This window comes from Eucalyptus grandis, chromosome 3, assembly GCF_016545825.1.
Source record: "Eucalyptus grandis isolate ANBG69807.140 chromosome 3, ASM1654582v1, whole genome shotgun sequence".
Lineage (NCBI taxonomy): Eukaryota > Viridiplantae > Streptophyta > Magnoliopsida > Myrtales > Myrtaceae > Eucalyptus > Eucalyptus grandis.
Genome location: NC_052614.1, coordinates 21,066,515 through 21,080,082, shown reverse-complemented (window position 1 = coordinate 21,080,082; position 13,568 = coordinate 21,066,515). Strand labels below are relative to the sequence as shown.

At 38.7% G+C, this 13,568-nt stretch overlaps 1 protein-coding gene across 1 annotated transcript; it reads left to right on the top strand.

Moving 5' to 3' along the window:
• Positions 1 to 1,339: 1,339 nt before the first annotated feature.
• On the top strand, positions 1,340 to 13,568 carry LOC104445415 (N-alpha-acetyltransferase 35, NatC auxiliary subunit). The gene is given in 17 exon segments (XM_010059316.3): positions 1,340 to 1,745; positions 3,114 to 3,181; positions 3,327 to 3,482; positions 4,508 to 4,675; positions 5,606 to 5,753; positions 6,073 to 6,152; positions 6,493 to 6,762; positions 6,838 to 6,981; positions 8,129 to 8,263; positions 9,127 to 9,225; positions 9,932 to 9,988; positions 11,756 to 11,863; positions 11,865 to 11,961; positions 12,153 to 12,277; positions 12,390 to 12,458; positions 12,673 to 12,771; positions 13,168 to 13,568. Coding segments are annotated over 17 exon segments (2,202 nt in total). The 5' UTR covers positions 1,340 to 1,606; the 3' UTR covers positions 13,408 to 13,568.

Below are 13,568 nucleotides of genomic sequence, written 5' to 3'. Positions count from 1 at the left end.
AAAGCCTCTCAACTGCAGCACCGACACCACTCCTTAGAGCTAAACTCCATTTACTTTCTCCGTTAGCTTCAAATGGAGCTAGTCTTGCATACAATGACACCGTACCCCAATTAGGATGCCGTGCCACGAAAAAAGAAAAAAGAGTCTGGTCTTATATCACATTTTAATGTCAAATTTTAGTTTGAGCCTTCCGAAAAGCAGTGTTGTAAGACTTACAGATGATAATCAAAGCAGAACAATTCTGAACTTTCAGTATTCTATAATGCAATTGCTTCTTGACTGACCATTTTGAACCTTGATCATGACTTCATGTTGACTATAAAGAAACTCAGAATACGATCAAGCTTTTGTTGAAGTCTTTTTGACTCAAAGTCAATTCTTATAGTTACCAAGAGGAAAGCAAACTGCAGCCATAAGAGCTACAGCAAGAGCAACATTCCTCGGATGCCACTTTACTGATCTTAGTACTACCACCCACTAAATAAAGAAACTCCTTTTTTCCACTTAGCATCGGTCCAATTTTGTGAAAATCGATTTAGTAGGCCAATGCATAACAGTTAATAGACAATACTTAAGCCTGGGAAGTGATGCCTTATAGATCAAATCAAAAATTGCAGCGGTGGCCAAACCAACTCCAGCTACCTTAAAAACATTACATCCTCCTTCTTAAAAATATGTCTCAAGTTTGAAATGATACAAAAAGATCAATCCAGGTGGCTTTTCTAATTGAAGTTGGATTCCTAGTTTAAGCGAGATAGGTTGTGAGAATTAATTATGTGGTGTGCTCATAAATTATATTTCAAGTGTTTGAATCCATGAAAACTTTAAAGACCTCGCATTTATAGAGCATTAACCCACATTAGATGTGATTGATTCCAAGGTGAATATGCTTCGAATAAGAGCCCAAAATCTATCCTCAAAGTCGACTTCTAACTTTCGAAATCAAGAATCAAGTTGACTCTACAATCGATTCGTGGAGTAGGCTTACATTCAAATCCGAACCAACTTCTAAGTAGCATAACATTTGCTCTAGGAAAACAGGGCGAATAACTCATGTCATGGTGGTCAAATCCTCAATGGATTTTCCAAGTTTTCAATGATCGAAACCCATCATCGCTATGAAATCGAGAACCCCAACCCCTTTTCCCCCGACTTCGATTTTACACCAAACATAAACCGGTTCAGTTCTTGAGTCGAATAGGCTCCACTCCCTTCCACTCAATTGTCCAAAAAGTAGGAAATAAATTTTTTTTTTTTTTTTTTGAGAGAGAGAGATAAAGAAGAATCTACACTGGATTCTTTCCCCAGGGAACCCTATGACATTTGCAAATACTAGAGTTCCATTTCCTTGCCATAGTTGCAAGTTGCCACGGTCTAGAAACTGAACTCGCTTCTTAACGTTAAAAAAGACCACCCCACCGACCCGTTCCCCAAAGCATTCCCCCATCCTTTCCATGGCGGCGCATTGGTGATCGGAACCGGCGACGAAGCCGAAAGATCTCTCCAGCTTCGCCGATCTTCCCGGCTCCCGATCGACGCGACCGGCCGCCGCCGACGACCGGGGCGGCGGAAGCGATTCCGGCGCGGCAGTAGTAAAGGCCGTGCCATGGACGAGAGACGCGCGGAGGCGGCGGCGGCGGCCGCCATGGGCCGCCACGACGGCCACCCGAGGCCCGCCTCCATCCCCTCCGGCGACGGCTCCGTCTGGGCCGACGTGTCGCCCCTCCTCGAAGCCGCCTGCGCAGGTTAGTCCGTCGTCGTCGTCGCGTTTCCATCCCCCCTTTGCCCTAATGCTTTGCTTGCGATGCTTACGGAAACAATGCCATCTGGGAAGTGGGGATGATGTGGAAAGGTGGCTTTTTTGGATGTTGGGTCTAGTTATTAGTGACGTTGGTGCCGTTTGATGAGTTTGGAGTTGGAAGGAAGAGGGTCAATTTGAGTCAACTCCAGAGTGTTATCTCTCGGTGCACGCTTTGTGATTCAATCTTGTGCAACTGGGGACGTCGGTGCTCGATGCTTTGCCGACATGGTTATTGGATAGCAGGTTATAGGAGAAAAAGGGCTCGTGGTTTCATTTTTCGGTCTTAATTTGAGTTACTGTGGTGTGAGCATCATCGAAGTATTGGTCATTGATATTTGAGTTTGCAGGGTTAGGTCGGTCAGTCTGTTGAGTAAGCATCAATGGAAAGTTGCACTCTGAAATATGGAGTTTTGGTTTGGTTGACTTGGTGGGGGAAGAGAAGATCAAGAAGATGTCGATGTATGCTTGTTTTCCATTGTTAAGAGGCTGTGGGGTTGAGCTTTTAGCTTAATTGTGCCTCTCTGCAGCGAATGGAGAATGGATTCTTTACCCTAGGATATGTTTGATGAGGGCGACTATTGAATTTTTTTGTGGCCTTTTACTGAGTGTTGTTTGTAGTTGCATGAGAACTAATTCAGTGGGGGTCTTAAGTTGAATGGGAGGGAATCTCTTATCTTCCTCCACCAGAGAAGAGATTTTAGTTGAAGGCATGCATTTTGATATTTTTTCTTATGATTTTTCAGTTAGTGTGGAAGGAAAGGAGTTTGTAGGTGTCTCTTTTGTAAACAGTAGATGGCTACAAGTTCATTTCACTTGGATAACCGGCTGCATTTTAAGGATGCATGCTTTGCATATTAGAATATCTTCAAATAATCTGTGAGGGGGGTGGCTTGGCAGCCATTTGGTGCCTTATGGTATAATTCTTTAACAGAAGGCAAACAACTTGCTTAGTCTTCATAAAGGCAGATTAACATACTTGTTAGAACAAGAAGTGGGCTGGTGGATAAGACAGCTTTAATGCTGGGAAAATTTACATTTTAAACAGGATAGCATAGGCAGGTTTTGCTTCCATTGCTTTTGGCAGAGAATATTAAACTGAGAAAGAATTTCTACTGTTTTCTTTGGTTGGTGTCTTTTTCATTTCCTTTGTTGCGGAATTGAGATTCTGTGATACTAAATTTATGAAGCAACTGATTATGGTTGAATACTAACCCATTCTGTGTTGAATTTAGAAAATGGAATCTTAGATTTCATTCATGTCCATCATCAGTTTTTTTTTTTACTTTTCTAAATCTATTTGAATGGGCTGCAGATCTTCAAGAGGGGGAACTCATTCATGGTGATAACTTTAATCTTTTTGCAGCTATGTCAGCATTGGAGGTATTGATTACTTTTTATTGTCTATTATGTGGTCATTGGATTTGATTATTCGAATGAGTTCACTTGGAATGATCTTCATTTTGGCACCGTCGGGGTTTGTTTCATTATAATGCTAGCATATTAATTAATTTTGTTATGTAAGCAGATAATGGACCCAAAAATGGATTCAGGTATGGTGTGCAGATACTACTCAGTTGATGAAGCCATAGAAAATGGTGCCGCTCCCGTCCCTATCAGCTTTGATAAAACTGTGGATATCCAGTGCACAATCGATATCATGGATCATCTTTTAGCATGCGAGGTGATTGCAGAATAACCTGTTAAAACAGTCTTCTTTAGTTGCATTATGGTTGAAGCTTTAAACATTTTATTAACCTTACTAACATGTTCCCACGCCATTGAAAAAAACAAAAAAAAATTGATGTGAGGTCTCATGACAAAATTACATGTTCTCCTGCATAGCGATTTTGTTATTTTCTTGAGCCTTCTCTTCATCGGAGTACCGTTCAACATTGATTTTTTGGCTCATAGAGAGAGAGAGAGAGAGAAAGGAACACAGGGGCATTTCAAGGAGTTGAATCTTCTTGGGATTCATTTGGGGATAATTAATTGTATACTCCTCAATGTTGGTATAGCAGGAAACTTCCATTTCATACATCTACTTTGTCGGAAATGTTAGAAACAGTCTGTCGTGCATACTTTTGTATATGGGTGGCTTCTACCAGAAGCAGTCTTGTAGAGGGGTGGTACCCCATTGGTCCCTGCTTAATGAAGTCTTAATTATCTTTGAAAAAGAAAATTTGTACAAGCTAATGTTGCTCTCTTATAGAAAAGGTCATGAGATCATCTTGTACTCGTAGTGCCATAACATTCTGGTCTTCAGCTCTGTGTCATCTCTAGGACACTATTGTCTCTTTCTATTCTTCTTTCATAGCTTTCTATATTCTGAGCATAGGTGCTTGTTTTCCTCAATTTGGACTAAACATCTTGATCTAAGGAACAATTACCTAACATCATAAGATACCTTGATATAGATGATCTTTGGATTTGCTTGATAATCTCTCTCCAATCTCCAAGGTATTCAAAGATGGACCAGTATCTGCTGTTAATATAATTGCATGTTAACTCTTAAGTCACGCTGAATTTTCCCGTATTCAGATATTTTTTTTTTTTGGAGCACATTTGTGGTTTTTCAGGGACCTGTATGATGATGTTGCACTTCCTGTTCCTCTGCCATCATGTTTGATGTTTATATTTGTGCATTAAAAAGGTATTATGCGCAGTCCAATATTTCTTATGGTCTTACACTGTTATCTTCTATGGCAGGGCACATGGCATAAGGGACATTCACTAGCACAAACAGTCTTCTCTTGCATCTATCTTCTGAGGCCTGAAAGGACATCATCGCATGCGTTATTGCATTCTTACTGTAGAATTATACGTGCAACATGCAAGGCCGTTGTATCGGTTGTCTCAGATGCACGAACACATGAAGTAAAGTATTTAAGCAGCTCCTTGTCCCTCTGTTTACCTAAAAATAAGTATTGCTCGACTGTATCTCTTTTCTTATACTTGTAGATCTAATTTTAGAGAGTGAACCTGGTGGAATTATTATGACTGGCGGTAACATGCAAGTCACTTGAAAAGCCTCTCTGAAATGCAGGGAGGCCTACCTACTTTTGTCCCACCCTTATATACCTACCTTTGACCACCCTTCTTCTGCACCTGAACAAACAGTTTGTTACCTTCATTGAACTTTTCTCCCCGTGAACTGATTCATATTTGTTCTAGGGTGAAACCTCAAGGCGTCCTTTCCAAACTAGAAGTTTTTGCTTAGCATAGTTTTGCATGGGTATGGCCATCATACTTGTCTTTGCACAACATATTGAATTCCTTGTTTGCAGAAGTTACTTTTTCTTTATTATATCTAATCTAATATACAAGTAAAGTGGGTAAAATTGAACTTTCTGTTCCCAATGTTTTTTACATTGAGTAGACAAACAAATCCGAAGTTAAGGCTTATTTCTGCACAAACAGTAACACTCATGTACTGATCCATTGATACATGTGGTAATTACTCGAGATGTACTTCGATTTATGATAGTTAATAAAAATAAACTGGCATTGAGAATATACTTAATTCTTTATCTCATAACCTTATTGAAAAATATACATTTGTCTTAATGAAAATCGTACAAATGCAGTGTTAGTTTATTGTTGTCAGTTTTACAATTTATATGTATTAGCCAAAAGAAATATTAACATTTTTTAAAAAAATTGAGCATCTCCCGGAGCATCCACTCATGTCAAATTATACCTTGGTGCTTGATATTACATTTCATTTATCATTGAAAATTTGATATTATGCTTTCGTGGCTAGTCAAAATTTGGTTCCAACCTAAGTATTTTGTTTTCTTGTGGTAGGAAGAGGACCTTTTCACTATGTCATATGGCTTACCTCTGATTGGTGAAGACGAAAAGTGCTTATCTATGTTAAATGCTGTTGAAGAAACAATAGCTCGCCAATTGCGCGCTTGTAAAGCTCCATCATCGGGAAGGAAAGTGATTGAAGGTCAGTAAGTAGGGTGCTATTACTTCCTGATACTTATCTATACACATGCTAAATTTTCATATTTGCAAACTTCAAAGTAGCCGCTTTAGTTGTAGAGTCAGTAGCTTGTGGTGTTAGTAGACATTTTATAGAGACTCTGCAGATAAGCCTGAAGTCAACAATCGTACCGGCAATTCAGTATAACTTCAATGTAATGTAATAGGTGGATATTTCCCATTATGAAAGACTTAGTATAGGTTGAAGGTATGAAGCTTATCTTATAATTGAATCAAGGGGAAAGCAGCTTTTTACTTGGCTATATTCCTTGGGTCTTATGCAGATCTGGAGCCATTACAAAATAATCCTGCACTGGAAGAAGGCTATTGCAAAGCCATACTCTGCCGCTTGCGCTTTCGTAAGGTCTTGCCCTGTGTTTTTCAGACTAATGCTATGGCCATTTGGGGTTATTTGAGCATACAGATTTATCACTCTCAGATTCCTTACTATGATGAGTGATCTGTATAATTGTTTAGTGTCTATAGTTTTCCATATGTTCTTTTCATGTCTGCAAAATTAAAATAGCATCACTCTCTTATTATGACAATTCAGAGGCTTATAAGTGCTAATCACGGATAAGATGCATGCCTGTACCTCTGATTTTTCATATGGAGATGATCCACTAATTTTTCTCATTTGTTTTGAAATTATTTGTTCAGTTAAACTATTACTACTTAAATTCTCACATTTTTCTGCTTCACAGCACTTCTACCATGTCCTTATGTGTCTAAAGCGACCTCAAGGAAGGGGTCTGCAGTTGGCACGAAAACATATTAGCTCTTGCTTATCAGAACTGGAAATCATCCGGAAGTCTACAGAAGTCCTGCGGTCCAACGATTATGGAACTCATAATAGTGGGGAAGATAAAACAACGGCTTCAGGTCGTCAGCCGGTGGGATTCGATGCTAGTATAAATACTCGGTTATCTGCCCCCACTCCACCACGTTCTATTAAAATCCTGAGCTGGAGTGAGGTGAGGATTCGAAGGATTTTAGATTAACACATCAAGAAATTATTATATTAACAATTTTCTTTTTGTTGTTGCTAGGCTGTTGACTATTTTGTCAAACTTCTTCACGATCTAGACATTATATGCTCCTTCTCATTGGATGCTTCCCTGGAAGGTATCCTGCAGTTCATGGTTCAGTTTCAAAAGTCTCATCCTGACTTGGTTTCAAGAGCACATCTCCAGGTTGACCTTTCTTTTTTTTATTTAAATCTCTCTCTCTCTCTCTCTCTCTCTCTCTCTGTGGAGCACACATGTGCATGTAGATAAAAGAAAAGACATTCATTGTCTCTGCACAGGCAATTAGGCTCTTTCTATCATATTCACTCCTTATAATTGTTTTATCCAAGGTATAATTTGAGAGGAATCTGGACTAATAGATTGGTTGTGATGTTAAATGCCTTTGAAGTGTTTCTGCTTATGATTCCTTTATGCTTCACAACTCCTTTTCCATAATGAAGATTTCTTTGGGAGAAAGAAAGGTGTTGCTATGACTAGGTAAATGCCCACATGACTTAGTTGGCTGGTAGGAACAAGACCTATATAGGAAGATGCAGCGTTATCTATAGCTTTAAGGGGAAAAGATGGAGAAGGGCCATTAGAGGTTGAGCTATGCATGTCATTTCTTTAGTATGGTGTAGTTATGCAGAGTAAACTTATCTTCAAACTATGTTAAGGCTTTGTTTCTTTTCATGGGAAAAGTTTATATCGGTAAAACATTTCTTGGCAGAACATTAACCACTATAAAATGTTTTATAGATTTTACCTGATGCATGGTAGCTTTCTTGCTAACAAAAAGCCAAGAAGAGTCCTTACTTTTCATACTTCAAAAATAAAAAGATATTTATTATGTAGTGAGATGTCATTTTTTATGATTTCTCATGCTAATTTCCGGTTGAATGAATAATTTTAGGAATCTGAAGTGGGAGAAAGATTTAAAAATTTATCAGGTGACATGATAAAAGGATCTAGTGTTATTAGATATACCACTGATTTTTTATGAGGCATGTCTCCTTAGCATCTTAGTTCAGAGTGAAATACGTAGTTCTGAGTGGCAACCATGAATAGATGTCTATATTTTGAAGGCTGTTTCTCTGCCTTATTGGAGAAGTGAGGGAGGATTGATGGAGTCGAAAGAATGTGATGAGATGTCTGAAGCATTAACCAGTTGAGAATCTAACAACTCAAGTATTTCTTTACCTTTATTTTATCCTTAACAACTGGCACTTCAGATGTTTGCTGACATGGTTTTGCCATTATTAATAAATGATTTGCTGTTACTGCTGTTATTCTTTTCACTAAATAGTGATTGGAGCTTTTCACTTGCTCACAGACGCTGCTGATTCAAGATGGTAAGCTGTATGGGAGGGATCCTATTTTTGCTGTGATTACTAAAGCTGCAGGCTTGCCTGAAATCCTTAGAAACCATGATATTCAGAATGGAGAATGTTTGGTACAACTAGGACAGGTGAGGATTGAACAACTACTCCTTTTAACAAATTGGGAATAGGAGTTATTAAAGCAGGCAAGAGCAATTTGCAAGAAATTCACGTGACAACTAAATGACTGAGCAAAAATAGAAGTCTAATCAAGGAATCAACTGAAACTCATGATGACTCAGACAAAGTTCTGAAGGAAAAGGGCAAGAATTGGCTGCTGCTCACTAGTTGTAGCCTGTTTATTGGTGTTTTGCATCATATACTCATGCACCCAACCACATAATAATTTTGTGGAAAAACACCCTAAGCCCTAATTTTCCCTCAATCTCTCTCTCCCCCAAAAAAAATATTGCAGTCGCAGCACTTCTTCCACCGTGGCCCTCACTGTAGACCCCAGATCTAGGCTTGAGCTTAGCTCATGCATGGAGCTCAAACTCAGATCTATGGTGGCTTCTGTGTAGGGCATTGTTGGATGCAACTACCCATCATTTCTCTTCGTGGTGACAAAAGGCAGAGGATGTGCTATGGCTGACTGATGTGTGGTGGAGCTCATTGAATGGTCAAAGTCTCAAAGAACTCTGTTTGTTGGTCTGTTCATGTGGGCCCGCGTGCGCTAGAGAGAGAGAGAGAGATGTGAGGGCAGAATGGGGAAAATGGTGGAAAAGAAAAGGAAATAGAGTGGTTGAGTGCATTGCACAATGAGTGCAACAATGAATGAGCGCCACCTAGAGAGCAGCAGTTAATGGCTGTTACTCAGCCCAAAGCTAATTCTTGCCCAAAGGAAAAATGTCTGATTCAGAAGCTGATTGATCCTTTCTTCAGTCTTCTTCTATTTGTCCTTAAAAGGCATTCATTGAAAGCTTGGCTTTGATAATGTATTATTATAATGCAGTTAGTGATCAACCTACTAAAAATTCTTAGTACAAATGCTGCATGGCAAAGGCGGAAGCTTGGAAAAATCCTTCAAGATTGGCGGGTTATTCATATACAGGTTCCTGCCACATATCCCTTAATAACTTATAGTGCAAATTGGCGATATCTTCAATTTCACTGGGGAACTGATCCAAACTTCACAATGCCTGTTCTGTTACTGATTTCTTGTGACATATGCTTTTTTTAAATTGAAATCTGGGTGATCTATCATCAAATAGGTTAAGATTCTATCAATAGAAGGAAGCAATTAAAAATAGGAGATGGCGCTGTGGAAAGGGTTGGAGGTGAATTGAGAGGTCCAAAGGTTAAATGATAATACATGTATAAGATAAGTTTGGGCACACCTTTTCCTTCCCGCATGAATATATCAACTTTAGCAAGTTAAATTCATTTTTCTCCTTTACTGATCCCTATGAATAAAATTTTTTATTTCCTGTGCTCAAATTTCTAAAGTCAAAGGTACCTCAGCCTTTTGCTGCAAGTATATGGTCATATCCCCTGTGATAAGTAATGTCAGTTTATGAAATGAGATTGGATAGTTATTAGCAGGAAGCTCTCATTAGACTTATATAACAAGCCCTCTTATCTGTCACGAGGTTTTTGCTTTCAGTTCTCAAGTGGTTATTTGTCTTCCTGAAGAAAATATGCCAGAAGTTTACCATAGTTACCGATCCTCTCTCTCTCTCTCTATATATGTGTGTGTGTGTGTGTGTGTGTGTGTGTGATTGTTGGCATATTAATTTTGTGTATGCCATTTTGAACAGTTGGAGCTTGCTTTTAGACAAGAGATGGGAGAAGAGTCTGGTCTTTCAGCTGATCAGGTATGCTGCTGCTACGTGACCATGAGAGCATATTTGGATCATTCAATGCAAAATTTAGTTATAAAAGACCTTTCATATCTGCGACAGCGTCAAGAAATTTAAGGTGTAGCACTGATTTGCTGCTATGAACCAGCAATTTTGTTCTCTAAGGAAAATAATATTTCTCTAGCTCAAAGTAACCAGAAAAGGTAGAGGCAGGACAAGATAGATTACTTTTCTTCTCTGTCTGAGAATGAACATCTGTCTAAGGCCACCCATAAATAGTCTAAATCCAAATCCCAATCTCCTTGAAGTGTCCACATAGCAACATCCAAGGAAGTCAGTCATGAATTGAGCTGTCATCTTTCTTGGAAGAAATCTACGGTTAAGAATGTTCCCATTTGTTGGTGTGAGGAAATGTACATCGTATTATTCAATAAAGTTTAATATATATACATCAAAATAAACCCTAAAAGTTGGTAAAGACCCATTTACCCTTCTTACTTCTAACACTCCCCCTCAAGCTGGAGCATAAATATTAATTATGCCCAGCTTGTTACAAATATGTTCTATCCTTCCATTACCCAAGGATTTAGTGAAGATGTTTGCAAGTTGTTCGTTGGTTCGAATATGACTGGGAAGAATTACTCCACTCTGCAACTTCTCTCGGATAAAATGACAATCAACCTCAATGTGTTTTGTTCTTTCATGAAACATAGGGTTGGAAGCTATATGCACTGCAACTTTATTATCGCACCATAGAGTCATGGGTACTAAATCTTTAAAGCCTAACTCAGTCAATAACTGTTGAATCCACACTAATTCGCATGTCACTTGTGCCATGGTTCTATATTCTGACTCAGCACTGGAGCGGGCAACAATACTTTGTTTCTTACTTTTTCATGATATTAGATTTCCTCCGACTAAGGTATAATACCCAGTAGTTGATCTTCTATCATTTGGAGACCCAGCCCAATGAGCATCAAAAATCCTTCAACCCTGATATGACCATGATTTTGGTAGACAATTCCTTTCCCTAGAGCTTTCTTCAAATACCTCAATATTCGAATAACTGCATCCTAGTGAGATGTACGAGGGGAAGACAAAAACTGGCTTACTACACTAATAGGAAAAGCAATGTCTGGTCGGATAACTGTAAGGTAATTCAGCTTACCTACCAGTCTTCTATATCTCTCGGGATTATAAAAAATTTCTCCTCCATCAGCAACCAGTTTAACCCCTTGTTCCATGGGTGAATCAAGAGGCTTTGATCCCAACATACCTATCTCAATGAGCAAATCCAAGACATATTTTTGCTGTGACAGAACAATACCTTTCTGTGATTGCGCCACTTCAATTCCTAGGAAATATTTCAATTTTCCTAAGTCTTTAGTTTGAAACTGTTGCTGAAGATAGGTTTTTAGCTCAGCTATACCAACCAAGTCATCTCCCGTGATGATAATATCACCAATGGTCAGAACTACTTCCAGAGCGTCATGAGAGTTTCATTTGGAACATTTATTTTGACCTTCAAGCATCTCTGTGAGATTTTGCATATTACTTGGTTTGCTAATGGCGGTGCAAATTGAAATGTTTTTTACTAATACATCTCCAGTAAAAGTTTTATAGTGTAACCCTTTTTCTGGGAATTGGACTATGAGATTAGCAAATCTATGCTAGATTTAACGAAGGGATTGAAACTATTCAATTCGCTGGAACTGTTTATACGGAAATTTGATATGGTATCTTACCAGCTCTGCATCTTACCTAATCTTCTATCTTGTCCAGAGTGGTCGACAGGATATATTGAGACAGATCCTCGTGTGGGTGGAGGAGCAGACTTTCTGGATAGCTTCTCGTTTCCTCATGTTGGGGTTTGAGTTGGAGCTCTATTCTCCCTGGTGAATATTGCATGGTGTACTGGTATATCTATGTTGTCTTGATCAAGCTTGCAGAGAGAATGCATCACAAGATGTCATTTACCAATGCCACCGGTAAGAAGCTACTAAAATGTAATTTATCACATTCATGCATCTAAAAATAATTAGATTGTTGACTAAATCCTGTCCACGAAACAAATCATGAGTAATTGTCTTGCAAAGTTGTTTCTGATATCTAATATCATTTGCCGACCCAACAATATTGCAAGCTACACACTGACATTTTTTAGTACTGCCCTTGTTAGAGCCAGCTAAAACAAGGGGTAAGAAAAAGAAGGGTTCCACTAAGGATACGTCGAGGGATATCCAGATGCCAGCATCAGTCTTGTTTCTTCAGTCTTATATTTGCTTAGCTGAAGGCCTAACAATGGTAAGTTGTTTCTAGAGGAAGTCCAATAGCTTGGATTGATTTGCTTGCGATACAACTCAACCAACTTTCGAATAACTATTCAGCTTCAAATTCTTTAATACTGTTACTGCAGATGCTCGCTGCCTTGAGAAATGAAAGGATGCTCTCTCAGAGTCCAAGCCCTTTTAATTCAGATCATGAGGTATGTGGCCTTGCTTCCATTCTTGAATGTTCTATTTCATTCATTTCTCAAGGTTATACTTTCAAAGGTTAAAAAAAGAGAAACAGTTGAAGGGATGGATTACGAAGCTTAAAATTTAAGGAAGTTATATCTCCATCATGGAGCTTACTTCCCATCAATTGTGTCTGTAATTTTTTACTTCAACTCATTGTTGATTCTTTTTGCCTTGCCTCAGAGATTTATTCAGCATTTTGAACTTCTCCAAAAGGCCGGTGTCCCTGATCACATCTCATATCAGTCATTTGAAGAATCCACTAAGAATGTTCGCTTCTCTGTAAGTATTGCTACATATATGTCTAGGAGCAAACAGCAGAAAAAACAGTAAATCGTCCCTTCTCATTATCGGATGGTCTGCACAGCCAAATAGTAGGCAATTAACAAAGTTTCAAGAGTGGGGTCTACTTATATGGTAGTCACAGTACCAACTGTCATTGTCTTCTAGAGTATGCCTGTTTTAATATAAGACTGATACGATAGGTTTTTACTAATTAAGTACTTGTGCCCTATCACATTGATACTTGTAGAATCTCATTGTGCAAATAGCATTTCTGGAAGTTAGAGAGTGCAAAATGTAATCTTAATGAAGGTTCCGGGTGCTTCTTTTTACTAGTAATTCTATTTACAAGCTCATTGCAATCTTCGATTGACTTTAAACTTTCCTGTACTCCAGACTCTTGTGATGTATAATTACTTCAAGGATGCTCAGAGAATAGCCAAGGAGGTCAAGAACAGTTTTCCCAACGACCCCGATAGGCAGTCTGAATTGCGGAGAGTAGAGCAGGTTGCCGAACATAACAGCATTGCTCTCACTGTTCTTTGCCGGCTAGGAAGCCTTGACCCATCTCTCAAGGTTTCTTTCGATTTCAGCCACCATCCCTATTTTGCCACTGCTGTAGTCAAGAGGTCTTGAAGCATCGCAAAAGTCATGGCCTCTATAAATTTTGGTGCTGTGTCGCATCTAAGAGAATTGTAGCTACAATTTTGTAATGATCGTTACATTTTTCATTGAATAATCGTTGTAATTGACTTCTGATGAAAAAGATAATAAGGAAAGCATTAATATGAAAATTA